The sequence below is a fragment of the Calliopsis andreniformis genome, chromosome 2 (assembly GCF_051401765.1).
Source record: "Calliopsis andreniformis isolate RMS-2024a chromosome 2, iyCalAndr_principal, whole genome shotgun sequence".
Taxonomy (NCBI): Eukaryota; Metazoa; Arthropoda; class Insecta; order Hymenoptera; family Andrenidae; genus Calliopsis; species Calliopsis andreniformis.
The window spans coordinates 75,723-93,464 of NC_135063.1; the positions used below are offsets into that span (position 1 = coordinate 75,723).

Consider the following 17,742-nt stretch of genomic DNA (forward strand, 5'->3'; position numbering starts at 1 on the left):
AACAAGATCTAGCACTATTATTTATATTTTTTAAGTATGAAAATACTTTCAGTTTTATAGACTGCATCCACCTAGAGACTACCTGAAAATTTACAAATTTGAGAAATGTTGCCGAATCTTCTGTTCTGAAAGATATATCTCTTAGCTATATTATTTTAAATTTTATGGAGAAATATTATTAATTAAAGGAGATATTGCTGTCAATAGGAAGAGAACCGTGTTTTTTACGTGTTTGTTCAAAACAAAAAAAGAACTAAAATTTTGATTTTGCATTTTGTTACAATATGGTGGCTAGACAAAGTTGAAGTATGATTTTAATCAAAATTCTGTGCTTCAGCTTTAGACAACCGCCATTTTGTAACGAAATGTAAAATTAGAGTTCGGAGTTCATCAAGGACTTCTAAATTTCATTTATTTTTAATATACATTCAGCTTTTCGTTTACAGATCTTACAGTTACAGATCTTTCGTTTACACTAGATGGAAAAAAGAACGTCTCCAGTTGTTGGCAATATCGCCTTCAATTAATAATATTCCTTCTTTATAATTTAGGATAACATAGCTAAGAGATGTATCTTTCAGCAGAAAAACATTTGGCATCAGTTCCAATAGTTCTTTTTTTTTCCTTCCAAAACAATTCTCGAACTTGTAAGTTTCCTGGGGGTCTCTAAGTGGATGAAACCCTTAAAATTAAAAATACTCGATCTCATTAATAAAGTGTATATATTTTTGCGTTTAATAGTGTTTTATCCCGTTATATGCGAAAATTATATATATGTGGGGGGGGGGGGGGGGGGGGGGGGGGGGGGGTCAGTGTCCAGTAATTTACACTTGTTTTGTAAACTATGGCTTTGGTAAACAGATCCATGGAGGTGTGTGGAGCACAAAGACCAGTGTAATATAACTGCAAATGTAAACGATGCCTCAATCATGCAAGAAGTATTACAAAAAATGTACGGTTGTACTTTGGTGCAAACTCAGAATGGAAAGGTTGTATCCGTGTTGCCAGGCATACCTGTTCAAGTACATTGTAATCTTCTTCCAATACTTGTTGCTGTTGAAACTACATCTGCTTTTATGATGCTTTACGAGCACACTGCAGAGTATTCGCTTCGTGAGTAAGTATATAATATAAAACCGATATTAACCAGCAGCACTGTCCAGGGTAGGGGCCTCTCACCCATCTGCTTCCCCTTCCAGTCGTTCTGTTGCTCCATCAACACGTACGTCGCACGTAGTGCTTGAGCTTTCTTATAAACAAGGGCATACATTCCGGGATAAAAAGATAGCACACCTTACATTTTCCCATATTTTGTTTACATTTTCCCATATTTTATTTAAATTTTCCTATATTATATATGCAATTCATGGAATATCGTCCACAACATATACTTCAACAGGATTCTAACACAAAACGTGTAAATATTATTGTTCGCAAGCGGGACAAAATGATGGTACATGTAGTAAATAGCTTGCGAGTTGCAAACATCAACCTCGGAACATAGTTAATAAAGTCCGTGATATTATCTCGTGTTGTATATTTGTTCAAAAATGGCAAAATATCAAAAATGGAAAAGAAATTGAATACGTGTGAAATTTACACTATAGTAAAATTGAAAAAAGAACAATATTCGCTGCGCTACGGTTGTACTCCGAACAAGAAAGTCGACATGCGTCGAAGGAAAAGCATTAGTGTGAAAATATTTGCATAACGTATAAACGAAAAAGCAATGCAACAAAAGAAATGAACGGAGAATTGGAGAATTAACGTTGAAGATAGAAACGTTGAAAGTAGTCTGCGTTAGATTTAAAAAATAATAATCATTAATGAATTAAATGCAATTCATCCGTAGTTTGTAAATCTGTGTCACTGGGTCACTGTACCGATACTGGTCATCAACCTCTGGAATGGTTTATGGCAGGGTAGAATTTTTCCAAAGAAGCTCCTTGTACCCCCCACATAGTTTAAGCACCTCAGACCTTCTTTGTTCGGACACTCCGAGATCATGTCTCCTTCGAAACCAAAGCAATAAAGCCATAAATTACCTAAACGCGTGCCCTAGCATAAACCATTTCGACGGTCGATGACCAGGATCGGTACAGTGACCCAGTGACACAGGTTTACAAACTACAGGTGAAGTTTGTCCTCTTCTTCCTTTATTTTTCGTTGTATTGCTTTTTCGTTTATACGTTATGCGAATAAGAAATTTACATATTCGTGTTTTTACGTTGCACGTAGTTTTCCTCGATTTTAAGTAATTATTCACTTCAAGTGATACACAAAAAAAGAACTCGGTATTATTTATTATGTCGCTTTCAGTTTTCATACTAATGCTATTTTCTTCGATGTATGACGACTTTCTTGTTCGGAGTACAACCGTAGCATCTAGCGCGCGTACCCAACGCTACCGCGGTCGCTCGGGCGGCAAACTCGCGCTCTCATTGGCCGGTGTTTTTCGTTAATAACTCGTTAACGAAGCCTCATCTTACATTTTCGCTAAGGAAAAAGTTGTTTCAAATCACCCCCTAAATCACCCCTTTTAAGGAACTGCGACATTTTTGTTACACCCTGTATGTAGAGCATGTGTAGGTATGTATTACGCAATTTCTTTTGCTGCCCAAATTCACACTAAGGGGTTGATACTACCTTTCAACAATTTGGCTATTTTTCGATTTTATTTTATAACTCGTGAACTATACGAGATAGGAAAAAGCCTTTGAGACAAAAGTTATTTCTTTCAATTATATCTACCAAATCGTAAAAGATTGATCAATTGTTTAAACAATTAGAAAAAAGTTATACAGCAAAATATTAATAACTTTTAATAAAATTAGTTTTTCACGTGAAAACTTAATCGGTGGTACAAATAATTATGAAGAAGCATAAACCATGTTTTTTGACACGTATATAACCTGTGTAGCATTGATGAACTGTTCCTCGACAAATTCTGGATACCCTTGTATAATTGTACAAAAACCGCACAAATTTTAGTACTATTGTATCTTAGTACTCTGTATTATAAATGCGTGAAGAGCAGTATTCTTCTAAATTATATTAGGAAATACTACATTACGCACTACAAAAACAAACCAGGTAGAAATAACGGAAAAGAAAGATTTTATTATATTTAGCTTATTGTTATTAAAACTTTTTGTATTTAATATAATTATCAAACGTTCCTCTTATTTTCGCACTAAACAGATGGAATAATGTAGGCATTGAATAAACGTTTTGAGGTAAGTATAGTTTAGTAGCTTTGAAATCACTTATAAATACAATATGATCTGTTAAGTGCTGTACGCGTAGGTATGTTTCACTCTTGCATTCAATTCCTGAAAATATAATTGATTGTGGCATGTCGGACAGGTTTACTGTTAACAATGTTATAATAGGCTATAAAGAATTATTTCTACAAGGACTGCGTAGAAGTATTTCTTTTTCTTAATAAATCATCACCCTTCCAATCCATTGAATATTACTGACAGTAACAACGAGTTGAACCAGTACTTATATATACTTTACTATATTTTGTATGAAGAAAACATGTTTATGTAGCGAAATGCGTTATTAATTTCATTCATAATATTTATTGTTCGTCTTGATTTTTCTCAACTTTCTTCCCAGTGCTAGATAACGGCAGACATAACACTAACATTGTAACGTAAACAAAAACAACCACTACAGCGGTCTGTACTGACTGTGAAATTTACAATGCCAATCAAGTGCATGCGTACTCAATTACTTTTAAAATCCAGTTTCTTCAAAAACAATCTAATCCTGTTATTCTTGATTTTTGTATTATTTTGAGCCACAAAATCTCCTTGACCTGACTTGTACCGTAAATTAGAAACCACTATATAAATTATCTTATTTCTAACTACGTGTTGTTTTCTAATACATGCCGTTGATAGATGTTCTGCGATACTCGAGAAACAGAGTTTATCAATACTGCACAGATTATATATATATGAAAAAAACATGGATTATGCTCCTTCATAATTATTTGTACCACCGATTAAGTTTTTCGATTAAGTGAAAAACTAATTTTATTAAAAGTTATTAATATTATTATTTATAATTCTTTTCGAATTGTTTAAACAATTGATCAATCTTTTACGATTTGGTAGATATAATCGAAAGAAATAACTTTAGTCTCAAAAGCTTTTTCCTATCTCGCATAGTTCACGAGTTATAAAATAAAATCGAAAAACAGCTAAATTTTCGAAGGATAGTTTCAATCCCTTAGAGTGAATTTGGGCAACAAAAAAAATTGAGTAATCTAGAGACGCGATAGCGTCTCGATGCCAAGTACATGAAGTAACACCCTGAATATGTATATGTCGACTGTCGCTGCCGTGTATCTTTACTCGAGATTCAGCTATTCCAACATTACCTAAGACTTATTTTATTAATATCTCATTACGCAGACAATATTTCCTAAATTTAAAAGCATTTTTCTCATGTAAACCGCATCTGAGCTTTCTAATGAGACCAAATTCAATAAAATTGGTCCACGTATGACAGTGATATGATCATATCATGTCATGGATCTGTCAGAAATTATTCGACTTTTCTTCTGATTCTTCTTATTGAGGCAAAGGGCCTAGCCGAATAAGGAGGTCAAAAGTGCCCGAAAACCAAATTCGATTTCGGATGGGCTATTCGATAGCTTATCACAAAAAACTAGTTTGTGCAAATTTTCAACCCTCTATCTCAACCTGGGGGGTAAATAGAAATTCACGTTTTTTGGAAATTACTTGTACCCTATTGAATAAAAAATTCAACAAAAAATCAGAGATATTTCAGACACCAAGACACATGTTGTAGAACTGTTTGAGATTTTTAAATCGATAAGTGAAGCCGTCAAAAATAAAAAACGGGGAAAAATGTCAAAAAACGCGGATTTTACATTGTAGCAATCTGAAAATTACAATCATATTTTTACAGTAAATACATATTGTTGTTACTAGTATTTCACATTTTTTTCAGATTTTTCGGTTTGGTGCGTCATAGTCAAAATAATCAAAAACGATATTTTCGTCATTTCTTTCGGCGTCAGAGTAACATATATGTCAAATTTTCATACATTCTTTAAAAAACAAGTGTTTTGTTCAATGTTCAAAGCTTTTACACTCAGGAAAATAACATAACAATTACAGAAAGTAAATAAACTCATCCGATGAAAACTGCCGAGCTAGTTATGTTTCGAAGTGTCGATACTACGTTTCCAACAGCGTCAATGGCGCAGCGACAAAGCGTCTACCTGCTAAAGCGCTGCATACTTTTTAAGCACGGGTCCGGGCCCCTCTTTGGGCTCATCATTTTTTATACTTATTATTATATTTTTTTAAAATTCCTAATCATCTAATAATGATCAACATTTAGTTATTATTATTTTATTATTTATTAGTACATAATCCTTGCCTTTCGGCTTAGGATGGCTTCCAGTTTACACCCATTTACATTTTTCCTGTGTACATATCTATCTGTTAATCTATTTTCTCTTTCCTCTTCTCTTTGGTATATGCTTAACTTATATTCTAACTTTACCTTAACTTATCCTTATTTCCTATCCCTTTCTTTGTACTTCCAAACTATTGCCTATATATATATATATATATATATATATAACTCTGGACTACAAATATAATTCTAAACTAAAATAAATCTCTGTATAAATCTAAACTATAAGTCTCAACCTCGAACATTTCTTTTGTACCCCTTCAACCTTCCCTCAACTACCCAATCTCTATCTCTCTCTGTTTTGCCTTCTTAGTACTCGTTTCGTTTTCCCACCTTCTTCCCATTCCTAATCTTTGGTTTTCCTCCTCCTTCCTTCCTACTCCTTCTCTTCTTCCCTCTTCCTTTCCTCCCTTCCCTCTACTATTCTTTTCATTACTTCTAAACCTGCCCCACTCTCGCTTAGAAATTCTTCTATTTCTATGTTGCTCTTTGTCACCTCGCATTCTTTCAGTATATGTGTCACAGTATATGTGTCATCTTCTTCTTCCTTCTTACATATCCTGCACATCCTCTCCTCTTCTTCTCTCCAGTGTTGATTTCCTCTTAGTTCGTTTCCACATCTGAATCTTGCTATTATGTTCCTATCCTTCTTTTTCCTTTTCCCTTTCAAATACTGTGGTAACTCGGCCGTCCTTATGTACTCGTAGTAGCTATTGTACTTTGATTCCTTTATTTTCTCTTCTCTCTCCTCCTTTTCCTTCCACCATATCCTTTCCAGAGCCATTTGTCCTACTTCTGAACCTTCTTCTCTCGCTCTATTTCGGTTCTCTTTTCCCATTCCCACTCCTTCTAGCCTTTCTCTTCTCATCTTCTCCCATCTCCTCTCTTCCTCCTTCGGTCTTCCCCTGTCCAGACTTCTTATGCATTCTGTTATCAATTTCTTTTCTGTTTGCCTTGCCTTCTCTTCGTAACATATTGCTCTCCTAATAGCTTCCAGTCTTAGCTCTATGCTTGTGCTCTCTTCCACTACGATGTAGTTTGGTGTCCCTCTGTCTAGGTTTAGTATCCACTTTATGTATTTTCTTTTGACTTTATCCACTCTTGCCTCGTTCTGCCAGCCCCATATCTCTGCTCCATATAGTGCAACGCTACCAACTAGCGCGTCAAACATTTTCATTCTCCTTCTGTAATCGTCTTTGAAAATTCTTTCTCCTATACTCCATGTCATTTTCATCGCTATTGTTGCTCTCTTCATCCTCTCCACTAAATGTCTCTCTGTTCCCCCGTTCTTCTGCATCATATAACCTAAATATCTCATCTCTTTTACCTCTTCTATACTCTTGTTCCCCCATTTCCATTCCCTCCCTCTTTTCCTTCCCTTTCCCCTCTCGAACACCATTATCTTCGATTTTTCACTACTTAATGTTAGTCCTTTCCTTTCTGCATACTTCTTGAATCTTCTTAACATGCCTCTCAATCCCACTTCTGTTGCTAACAGTACGATGTCGTCCGCATATGTAACTGTCCACAATTTTTCCCTCCCTATCACTACTCCTCCCTCCTGTTCTTTCCTCATTTCTTGTTCCAGGTCTGCCAAATACACATTGAATAATGTGGGACTCATCGGACACCCTTGTCTCACCCCTTTCTCAGTCCAGAACTCTTCCGTCCTTCTTTGTCCTACTCTCACCCCACACTTCGTCTCTTCATATATCTCCATTATTCTCTTTCTTAAATGCTTTCTTGTTCCGGTATCCTTCAACATTCTATTTAACTCTTTTCTGTCCACCTTGTCGAATGCAGCTTTTAAATCCGCAAAGAACGCGAATATCTTCCCTCCTTTTTCCCCAACTCCTTGTTTACTACGCAGTTCAAGGTATATACGGCATCTGTTGTTCCTCTTCCTTTTCTAAATCCAAATTGCCCTTCGTATAACCCCTCTTCCACTTCATTTCTTAATTTTTCGTTAAGTAGGCTTGCATAAATTTTGTATGCTGTGCTCATTAAGGTCACCCCCCTGTAATTTTTAACTTCGCTTTTTTCTCCCTTCTTATAAATAGGGCTGATTATCCCTCTCTTCCACTCCTCCACTATCCCTCCCTCTCTCCATATCTTGTTGAATACCTTCCAAACTTCTTCCCCTATCTCCTTTGGCATGTATCTCCACGCTTCGTTCTCAATCCCGTCCTCCCCTGGCGCTTTCGCCTTCTTTAGCTTCCATAGCTTTCTTCCTCCTCTTGTGTGTCTTCCCCTTCTTCCCCCTCCAGATTCAGGGTAACTCTGTCTTCCTTCCCTCCTAATAACTCCATAAAATGCTTCTTCCACCTGACTACTTCTATGGTTTCATCTATATTTTCTCTTGTCTTCCTCTATCTATTTATGTACTTCTATGCCTCTGCCTCCGTTCTAATATTCTTTATTTTCTCTTCTTCCTCTAGTGCATGCCTTCTCTTTTCTTCCTCACACCATGCTCTAAATTCCTTCCTCTTTCCTATGTACTCCTCCCTGTTGATTTTTCCTTTCTTCCATGCTCTCGTTGTTTTCCTCAGCCCCCTCTTCCTCTCTCCCCATACCCTACTATGCCAATCCTTCTTTCCCAATTTCCACCGTATTATTTTCCTCTTTATTTTCTTTATCGAGCTTTTCACCTTTCCCGCTATTTCCCCCCATGTCCCCTCAATATCTTCTTTTGTACTTATCCATCCTTCACATTTTCCATGATAATATATTATGCCTTCCTCTGTCCAATCCGTCTTGGTTGAAGAGGTACAAAAGAAATGTTCGAGGTTGAGACTTATAGTTTAGATTTATACAGAGATTTATTTTAGTTTAGAATTATATTTATAGTCCAGAGTTATATATATATATATATATATATATAGGCAATAGTTTGGAAGTACAAAGAAAGGGATAGGAAATAAGGATAAGTTAAGGTAAAGTTAGAATATAAGTTAAGCATATACCTGTTTTTTAGCACAAATTTCACGGTAAACTTCACGTTATTTTAAATTGTAACGCGAGTTACCACCACCGTGAAGTTGCGTAAATTCCTTCTTCCCGGTTAGGGTTAGAAGGATGTTAAATTGTTCCAACACGATTATTAGTTGCAAATGTATATAATTTCAATTCACTGGTTGTACAATTGGATTTGTAGTTTTGTTTGGAAGGCTCCAAAGGCTTATTATACAGAATTTACTGAAACTGAAGCTGAGGACGTCTCGCGACTTCAACGATGTCGATTCAGTAAAGATGACCGAATAATAATTGAACGAATACTCTGAAGTATCCTTTTTGAATAACTTCGCCTTTCTCCTTCCATATCAAATCGTCAGCAAGAGCCGCAGAGCATATTCCAGCGAGGTAGGCCTTGACCTAAGTGACCAATTAGTAAACGTTTGGGGTTTATCTAATGGAAATATACTGAATTGTTCAGCAAATCAGCTCGCTGGACATTTCCCATGTAGGCTAGCCGAAAACCCAGCAGCTGTGGTGCACGCATGAGTCGTCAACGTTGACGACTCCAATTCTCATGTTTGAGCGTGCTTTTTGAGTATTTGATCAGAGTGAGCCGGAAATACCCCAGGCACGAGCCATGTTTGGCTCAGAAAACCCTACGATGGGTCATATCTTTGAGATATGTGGTCATGGTGACCGGTGGTACCTAGGGTATGGTTACGTTAGATGGCTTGGAACCCCTGATGGGGTTCGACTCTGATCTTTTTGATTCGTGCATCACATGAGGTTAGCTTACGACATGGAGGAGAAAGTCATGTTAATATTCAGAGCCAATGTCGCCGAGAAGGTTTGAATGTTTATTCAAATCGGCTATATATATGATTACTGTTTCTTAGTAATTTCGCGTCAGGTTGGTCGATATCGCGAAACATCCTCCCCCCGTTGAGAGGGCACCGATCAACTATTTATTCTGTAAATATAGATGTCTGAATATGTGTACGGTTATATGTTTGTAATTTATATCGTTAATCGTTCTGCTCAGCCTGGTCTGCATGATTGGGCATTGGTACCAGTCGTTTTACGCTTCGATCCAGTGTACTGGTGGCGGTTTTAACTGTGACAGCTCTAACGATGCCATCAGCACCTGGATAGACCTCGATGACTCTGCCAAGGGGCCAGTGTAGAGATGGAACGTTGTCTTCCCTGAGCAGGACGATTGTGCCTTTCTTTATCGGATGAGTTCCTTTGGTCCATTTGCTGCGAGTGGTCAATTCATTCAGGTACTCTCGATGCCATCTAGTCCAGAAGTGCTGCTTCACCTTCTGGATGTGTTGCCAGCTGGATAAACGATTTGCTGGAACGTCTCTGAAATTATGCTCACGCAGACTTGTTAATGAATCACCGATTAAGAAATGACCGGGAGTGAGGACCAGAAGGTCATTCGGATCAGAGGACATTGGGGTAAGCGGTCGAGAATTTAAAATGGCTTCAATTTCAATTATCAAGGTATTGAAATTTTCGAATGTGAAAAGTTCCGCGCCTGCTACACGTTTTAAATGATATTTAAACGACTTTACTGCTGCTTCCCAAAGTCCTCCAAAATGAGGTGTCAATGGAGGAATGAAATTCCAATTGATGCAATGATCAGCGAGGAACGTAGTTAATTTTCTTTGATGATCGTCTGATTGTAGCAATGAACGCAGTTCACGCAATTCATTATTTGCCCCAATGAAGTTTGAACCATTGTCCGAATACAGGTTTGCACAAAACCCTCTTCTCGCGATGAATCGTTTAAGAGCGGCAATAAATGCCTCGGTGGATAAATCGCTGACAAGCTCCAAATGTACGGCCTTTACAGCAAGACAAACGAAAACTGCCACATATACCTTGACCCGACTGCGGTTTCGGTGTTTTCGCTCCTTAATGTAGAATGGCCCGCAGTAGTCGACTCCCACGTGTGTGAATGGCCGAGATTCTGTGACTCTAGCTACCGGTAGGTCACCCATAATATAATCCACGGGTGGCGGTTGAGCCCGGCAGCAGCGGATGCAATTCTTGATAACCTTCCACACCTGATTTCTGCCATCAATAGGCCAATACCGTCGTCTGATAGCATACAGGGTTGCCTGAGTACCTGCATGTAGTTGCGCACGGTGCTCATTTTCGATAATGAGTGCGGTGGCTCGCGTTTTTGGAAGAATGATTGGATGCCGTTGATTGAATGGCATTAATGAATTTTTTAACCGGCCTCCGACTCGCAGAAGCCCATCGCGATCTATAAATGGATTTAGACGTTGTATTCTGCCTTTTAAGGTATGGCCGTTTCCTGTTGATAGATTCTTCACTTCTTCGGGAAAGTGAACTCGCTGTATTAGCTTGATCATAACATCATGAGCATATTTCAACTCCGATGCTGTGAGCTCTTCTGTTGCCGTATTCTTTCGTTTCCATCGAAAGCAGCGTGCGACGATTCTAATTAATTTCCCCCATGAGGAGAATCGTTCAATAATTCCAATATCGGGAATGGTTGTTGTTAAACATATGATGGTTTTCTGTTCGGGAAGACTGGCTAAACACGGCATATTTCCGGATGGCCAATGTGTTTCATCGTTATTTAACCATTTTGGTCCATGGTGCCATATCGATGGTCGCAAGAACTCTTCAGGTGATTGACCTCTGGAGATAAGGTCTGCTGGGTTGTCTGCAGTTGGAACGTGTCGCCAATTAGTGATGTTGGTTTTATTTTGTATCTCGGATACTCTGTTAGCTACAAAGGTTTTCAACAGATGTGGGGATGTCTGCAACCAATGTAGCACTATTGCGGAGTCAGTCCAATACACGGTACGGTTTATGTTGAACGGTAAAGCTTTCTGTGCTGTAGTGACCAATGAAGAGAGTATTAATGCTCCGCATAATTCCAGTCGCGGAATTGACTGAGTCTTCAGTGGAGTTACTTTGGATTTTGCCAATAAGAGTTCCACCTGGTAGCGATCGTTTGCATCTCTTGATCGGATGTAGATACAAGCTCCGTATGCTCGTTCGCTGGCATCGCAGAAACCGTGTAGCTCGATATGTACAGGATCGTTGATGATTGTCTTTCTGTTGAATGTGACATTGTTTAGGAGCGGCAACTGAGTACAATATTGCAACCATTCAGTATGTATGGTCATTGGCAACGACTCATCCCAGTCGATCTTCATAGCCCAGATCTTCTGTAGCAGAATCTTAGCTAGGATAATAACCGGTCCGAGGAGACCTAATGGGTCGTAAATTCTAGCAATGACTGAACTAATGGATCGCTTGGTGATGGGCCTTGTTGATTTGATATCCTTCACGGAATATCGGATTTCGTCATCGGTGGATTCCCAAAAAACTCCCAAAGTCTTTATAGTAGACGACTCCCCCAGGTGAAGCGTCTTGTTAATGTGTTCTTCGGGTAATCCATGTAAGAGTGGTTTATGATTTGATGCCCACTGTCGTATGTGTAATCCCGCTGACTTCAATAGTTGGATCATCTGGTCGCGCAAGGCTAACGCTTCTCCAGTGGTTGATGCTCCTGTAATTAGATCGTCCACGTAAAAGTCTCGTTTCAGAATCTGAGCCGCGTTGGGAAATCGATGTCCTTCATCCTGGGCCAATTGTGAGAGACAGCGAATAGCCAAATATGGTGCTGCGGATAATCCGAAGGTGACTGTATTTAATTCATAAGTTTTTAAATTTCCATTAGAGTCGCGCCAAATGATCCTTTGGTATTTCCGATCTTCCGGACGGACAATAAATTGACGGTACATTTTCTCAATGTCGCCGATCAATGCATAACGATGACCTCGAAATCTAAGCAGAATATGTAGTAAATCTTGTTGAATTTTGGGTCCGATGTGTAGAGTGTCGTTGAGTGAGATGCCTGTTGTTGTTGCTGCGGAACCATCAAATACAACCCGCAATTTCGTGGTGTCACTAGTAACCTTCGTGACTCCATGATGAGGTAAATAGTACCCGTCACCTATCTCATCGATATCTTGCAGCTTCGACATGTGTCCTAAGTCCAAATATTCATTTAACACCGATTGATACTCCCGGCACTGATTTTGATCGTTCTGAAGCTTCCGTTCCAATGACGTGAAACGTTTTAAGGCCCTTGATTTTGATTCTCCAAGTTGAGACAATTTGTCGTTGAATGGAAGTGCCACTACGTATCTGCCGTCGGCATTCCTTCGTACGTTCCGTTGGAAATGCTCCTCACATCTCCGTTCGGCTTCTGAAAGACGTTGAATCTGGGGTCCGTCTTCTAACTCCCAAAATCGCGCCAAATCGTCCTGTATAGTAGTGACCGTATGACAAGCAATGTCTCGCGTAGGTTTGGAAACTGGGGCACTCCCCCCGATAATCCACCCCAATCTCGTTTTTTGCAAAAACAAGTCTGGACCGCAGGGAGGTGATAGATTTAATTGTCCGACGCTTAATAAGGACAGTGCCACTCCTGATCCTAATAATAAGTCAATCGGTGCTGGTATGTGGAATGTTGGATCTGCCAATTGTAAGTTTTTCGGAATTTTTATCTGCGTGCGGTCAATGGGTTGGTCCGGAATCAATGAGGATATGGCTGGTATTGTCAGAAACGTCAATGTCCGGTTATAATTGCTGGTTTTTGATTGTATTATTGTTGTTATTGTGTGTTTGGACATAGTCGTCATGGTGTTCAGGACTCCTATCGGGATTGAACAACTTCCTAAAGAAATGCCAAGTCGTTTGGCAAGAGCTTCAGTCATGAAATTCGTTGAGGCACAGGTATCAATGAGTGTCCTACAAGGAACAGGTTGGCGATATTTGTTTAGAACGTAAATTTGAGCGGTCACTAGGATATCTTGCGTACGTGAATCGACAATAAATGCCTTATGAATTCCTCGTCGTGCTGACGATTCCAGTGCTAGTCAATCTGCTTGTCGTGGTGTTTCACTAGGATGAAAAGAATCTGTGGATCTTCGAGGTGTTGGTTCTTCATTTGTATTTGCTTGATGGAGTAGGGTATGGTGCTTCTTATGGCAGATGCGGCAGGTACTGCTTGTACAATTGATTAAACTGTGACCATCCCTTAAACAATTCTGACATAGTGATGCTCTTTTTAACGCTGTGATCCTCTCTTGGACCGATAACCCATGAAATCGTTCGCAGGCCCAAATATAATGATCGCCCTTACAAATATGACATTGTTTATTTGATTTTGCTATATGTGGCCTCTCTTTTGCTCTACGATTATCATACGGGTGATGTGATCGTGCTGATAAAAACGCGTGGCCTCGCGATGGTCGGTGTTTGTGAATTCGAGACTTTCCTGAAGATCCAGCTTCTACTCGTTCGAATGAGGGAGGTGTTCTTGTGCTCGATGTGAGAGCACAATTTGCTCGCTTTTCTAAAAATTCTAATAACTCCGTATAAGCTGGTATCTTCTTCTTATCCTTCAGAGTTAATTCCCAATGCCACACGGTGTTTGCATTTATTTTTGATATAATAATCGACAGCAGAAGGCTGTTCCACGAGGCTATATTTTCACCCAAGTTTATCAACGCGCGAAGGTGTTGATTCACCGTGTCTACTAAGTCGCCTAATGCTTCCGGTGTATCCTTGGTGAGTTTTGGAATATCTCGTAATGCGTCGCAGTGTCCTAAAATAATACGGCGCGGACAATCGAATTTTTCACGTAACAATTCGATAGCGTCACTGTAATTCGCATCGGTAGTACTCAAAGCCTGAATGCAAGCCGCGGCCTTGCCGGTTAAGGTTGATCGCAAGTATTGTAATTTTTGTACAGGTGTTAAATCTTCGTTACGGTCAATCATTGACGAGAAGAGATCGTAGAATGATGACCATCCTTCAATTGTTCCGTCGAACGTCGGCAAACGCATTTCCGGTAATTTAATGGCCATTGGTGCCGGTGTAGTCGATGCCGGTGAAGGATTGGTACCAGATGTTGTGGCACTCGTTGACTGCTCATTATGTAACAACCGATTTGCCCTAGCTACTGCGGCGTAATAGTTATTTTGGATTTCATATCGACGTGCCTCTTCAGATTCGTCTAGTTCTTCGATGCTGAATTGAATATCGTCGAATTTCTTCCATGTCTCATTCAGGCCGTTTAAATGCATTTGCAATAGAAAGGTATCGCGTGAATCTGAATCCTCATAGTAATCGAGGAAGGTCGATAGTGATGAAATCTGCCCGAGGATGTGACCACGTTTTCGTCGCAAGGTACCGATATTCAGCCCTCGTGTAGCGGTTTGCGCTTGACTTGAACTGGCGGAAGTGTTCGGCATTGTGATTTGAATGAGACGAGAAAAGGAGGATAATATAAAGTAACGATCCTACCTTGTCGTTGTCAAGTGGATGATAATGTTGTAGTTTGAACGGTATCTAAGTCCTCTGTTCTCCTTGTAACCGTTGGATCGAGACCACCCTTGTAGTAGAATGTCCGACGAAATAAGTTGTAAATGACTTCTACTGGTACTGGATGAGCTGTGATCCGTGTACTATCACCCACTAAGATTCAGTGTTTATTGTCCACACTGTAATATTCAGTCTAGTTTATGGCACTAATTTGCACCTAACTTCGTTTCTAATGCACTGCACTGCACTGAAATCCGGCTCGAAGGACCAATGTTTTTTAGCACAAATTTCACGGTAAACTTCACGTTATTTTAAATTGTAACGCGAGTTACCACCACCGTGAAGTTGCGTAAATTCCTTCTTCCCGGTTAGGGTTAGAAGGATGTTAAATTGTTCCAACACGATTATTAGTTGCAAATGTATATAATTTCAATTCACTGGTTGTACAATTGGATTTGTAGTTTTGTTTGGAAGGCTCCAAAGGCTTATTATACAGAATTTACTGAAACTGAAGCTGAGGACGTCTCGCGACTTCAACGATGTCGATTCAGTAAAGATGACCGAATAATAATTGAACGAATACTCTGAAGTATCCTTTTTGAATAACTTCGCCTTTCTCCTTCCATATCAAATCGTCAGCAAGAGCCGCAGAGCATATTCCAGCGAGGTAGGCCTTGACCTAAGTGACCAATTAGTAAACGTTTGGGGTTTATCTAATGGAAATATACTGAATTGTTCAGCAAATCAGCTCGCTGGACATTTCCCATGTAGGCTAGCCGAAAACCCAGCAGCTGTGGTGCACGCATGAGTCGTCAACGTTGACGACTCCAATTCTCATGTTTGAGCGTGCTTTTTGAGTATTTGATCAGAGTGAGCCGGAAATACCCCAGGCACGAGCCATGTTTGGCTCAGAAAACCCTACGATGGGTCATATCTTTGAGATATGTGGTCATGGTGACCGGTGGTACCTAGGGTATGGTTACGTTAGATGGCTTGGAACCCCTGATGGGGTTCGACTCTGATCTTTTTGATTCGTGCATCACATGAGGTTAGCTTACGACATGGAGGAGAAAGTCATGTTAATATTCAGAGCCAATGTCGCCGAGAAGGTTTGAATGTTTATTCAAATCGGCTATATATATGATTACTGTTTCTTAGTAATTTCGCGTCAGGTTGGTCGATATCGCGAAACAATACCAAAGAGAAGAGGAAAGAGAAAATAGATTAACACATAGATATGTACACAGGAAAAATGTAAATGGGTGTAAACTGGAAGCCATCCTAAGCCGAAAGGCAAGGATTATGTACTAATAAATAATAAAATAATAATAACTAAATGTTGATCATTATTAGATGATTAGGAATTTAAAAAAAATATAATAATGAGTATAAAAAATGATGAGCCCAAAGAGGGGCCCGGACCCGTGCTTAAAAAGTATGCAGCGCTTTAGCAGGTAGACGCTTTGTCGCTGCGCCATTGACGCTGTTGGAAACGTAGTATCGACACTTCGAAACATAACTAACTCGGCAGTTTTCATCGGATGAGTTTATTTACTTTCTGTAATTGTTATGTTATTTTCCTGAGTGTAAAAGCTTTGAACATTGAACAAAACACTTGTTTTTTAAAGAATGTATGAAAATTTGACATATATGTTACTCTGACGCCGAAAGAAATGACGAAAATATCGTTTTTGATTATTTTGACTATGACGCACCAAACCGAAAAATCTGAAAAAAATGTGAAATACTAGTAACAACAATATGTATTTACTGTAAAAATATGATTGTAATTTTCAGATTGCTTCAATGTAAAATCCGCGTTTTTTGACATTTTTCCCCGTTTTTTATTTTTGACGGCTTCACTTATCGATTTAAAAATCTCAAACAGTTCTACAACATGTGTCTTGGTGTCTGAAATATCTCTGATTTTTTGTTGAATTTTTTATTCAATAGGATACAAGTAATTTCCAAAAAACGTGAATTTCTATTTACCCCCCAGGTTGAGATAGAGGTTTGAAAATTTGCACAAACTAGTTTTTTGTGATAAGCTATCGAATAGCCCATCCCAAATCGAATTTGGTTTTGGGGCACTTTTGACCTTCTTATTTGACTAGGACCTTTTCGTCAAAATAATACGTATACACGTTACACGCACACACGCATTCGGCCAAAAGGAATTAACACGTGTTTCGTTCGTCAACTCTCGGGATCATTCGGCACGGCTCGGCGGCCGTCATTGAAAAGAGAACTGCTAAGTGTCGAATGACATTTCGGACGCACCGGCATAGAGATTATTTATAGTTGAAGGTTATGATAGAATGGAGAAGCATCCTCATTCGCACTAGTTTCTGAAAATTTATTCCATGCTTGTTCGAAATATAACAAATTGCAACCAGAATTCTCATTTAAAACATTATCATTTGCTTATTTTAATTTAAGTTTGCAATTAACTAACCTGCGTTTCAAATAAGAGTGTAACTGTTTCGCGCATCAGGTAACCATTTTTCCGTCTTCTCCTACTCTGCCGACTGCCAGTCACAGCCTTCGGAAATTACATAGTGCCGACCTACTGTTTGTATTGGCCGACGCATTGACGAATTGAATTAATAGACGAATATCGTGAGATAGCTAGCAGCCGAGCGACGAGGATAGCGGCGCGGACAAAAGAAAACAAAGGAGAGAAATGTCCTTTTCTATTCTGTTACCTCGCGGCTACCCTCGCCACTATTCGCGTATTTAAACGTCTCAGAGCGTTTAACCTATTTAGCCTAACCTTGTTAACATTCCTCAAAAATTTGATGTAAGAACTGAAAATAAATTACGAAATAAATAGCACATATATTTAATTATAAATGCTTTATACATTATCTTATTTAAAATGACAAATATGCTAAATGTTTAACAATTAAAAGTATCTATTTAATAGTAAATTATACATGAAAT

At 39.0% G+C, this 17,742-nt stretch overlaps 1 protein-coding gene and 1 long non-coding RNA gene across 8 annotated transcripts in view; one reads left to right on the plus strand and one right to left on the minus strand.

The window, feature by feature from the left end:
• Wdr81 (WD repeat domain 81) overlaps positions 1-17,742 on the plus strand; it is a 74,854-nt gene that overhangs the window by 1,196 nt on the left and 55,916 nt on the right. For all 7 annotated transcript variants that reach the window (XM_076392809.1, XM_076392808.1, XM_076392807.1 and 4 more), the window contains exon 3: positions 862-1,117. In XM_076392809.1, the coding sequence (XP_076248924.1) occupies positions 862-1,117 (256 nt within the window). The remainder of the gene's footprint in view (positions 1-861; positions 1,118-17,742) is intronic.
• LOC143188504 (uncharacterized) lies at positions 1,085-17,448 on the minus strand. Its single transcript, XR_013003535.1, has 2 exons — positions 17,255-17,448; positions 1,085-1,249 (listed from the first exon to the last, which is right to left on the minus strand). It is a non-coding gene; the product is annotated as an uncharacterized LOC143188504 (long non-coding RNA).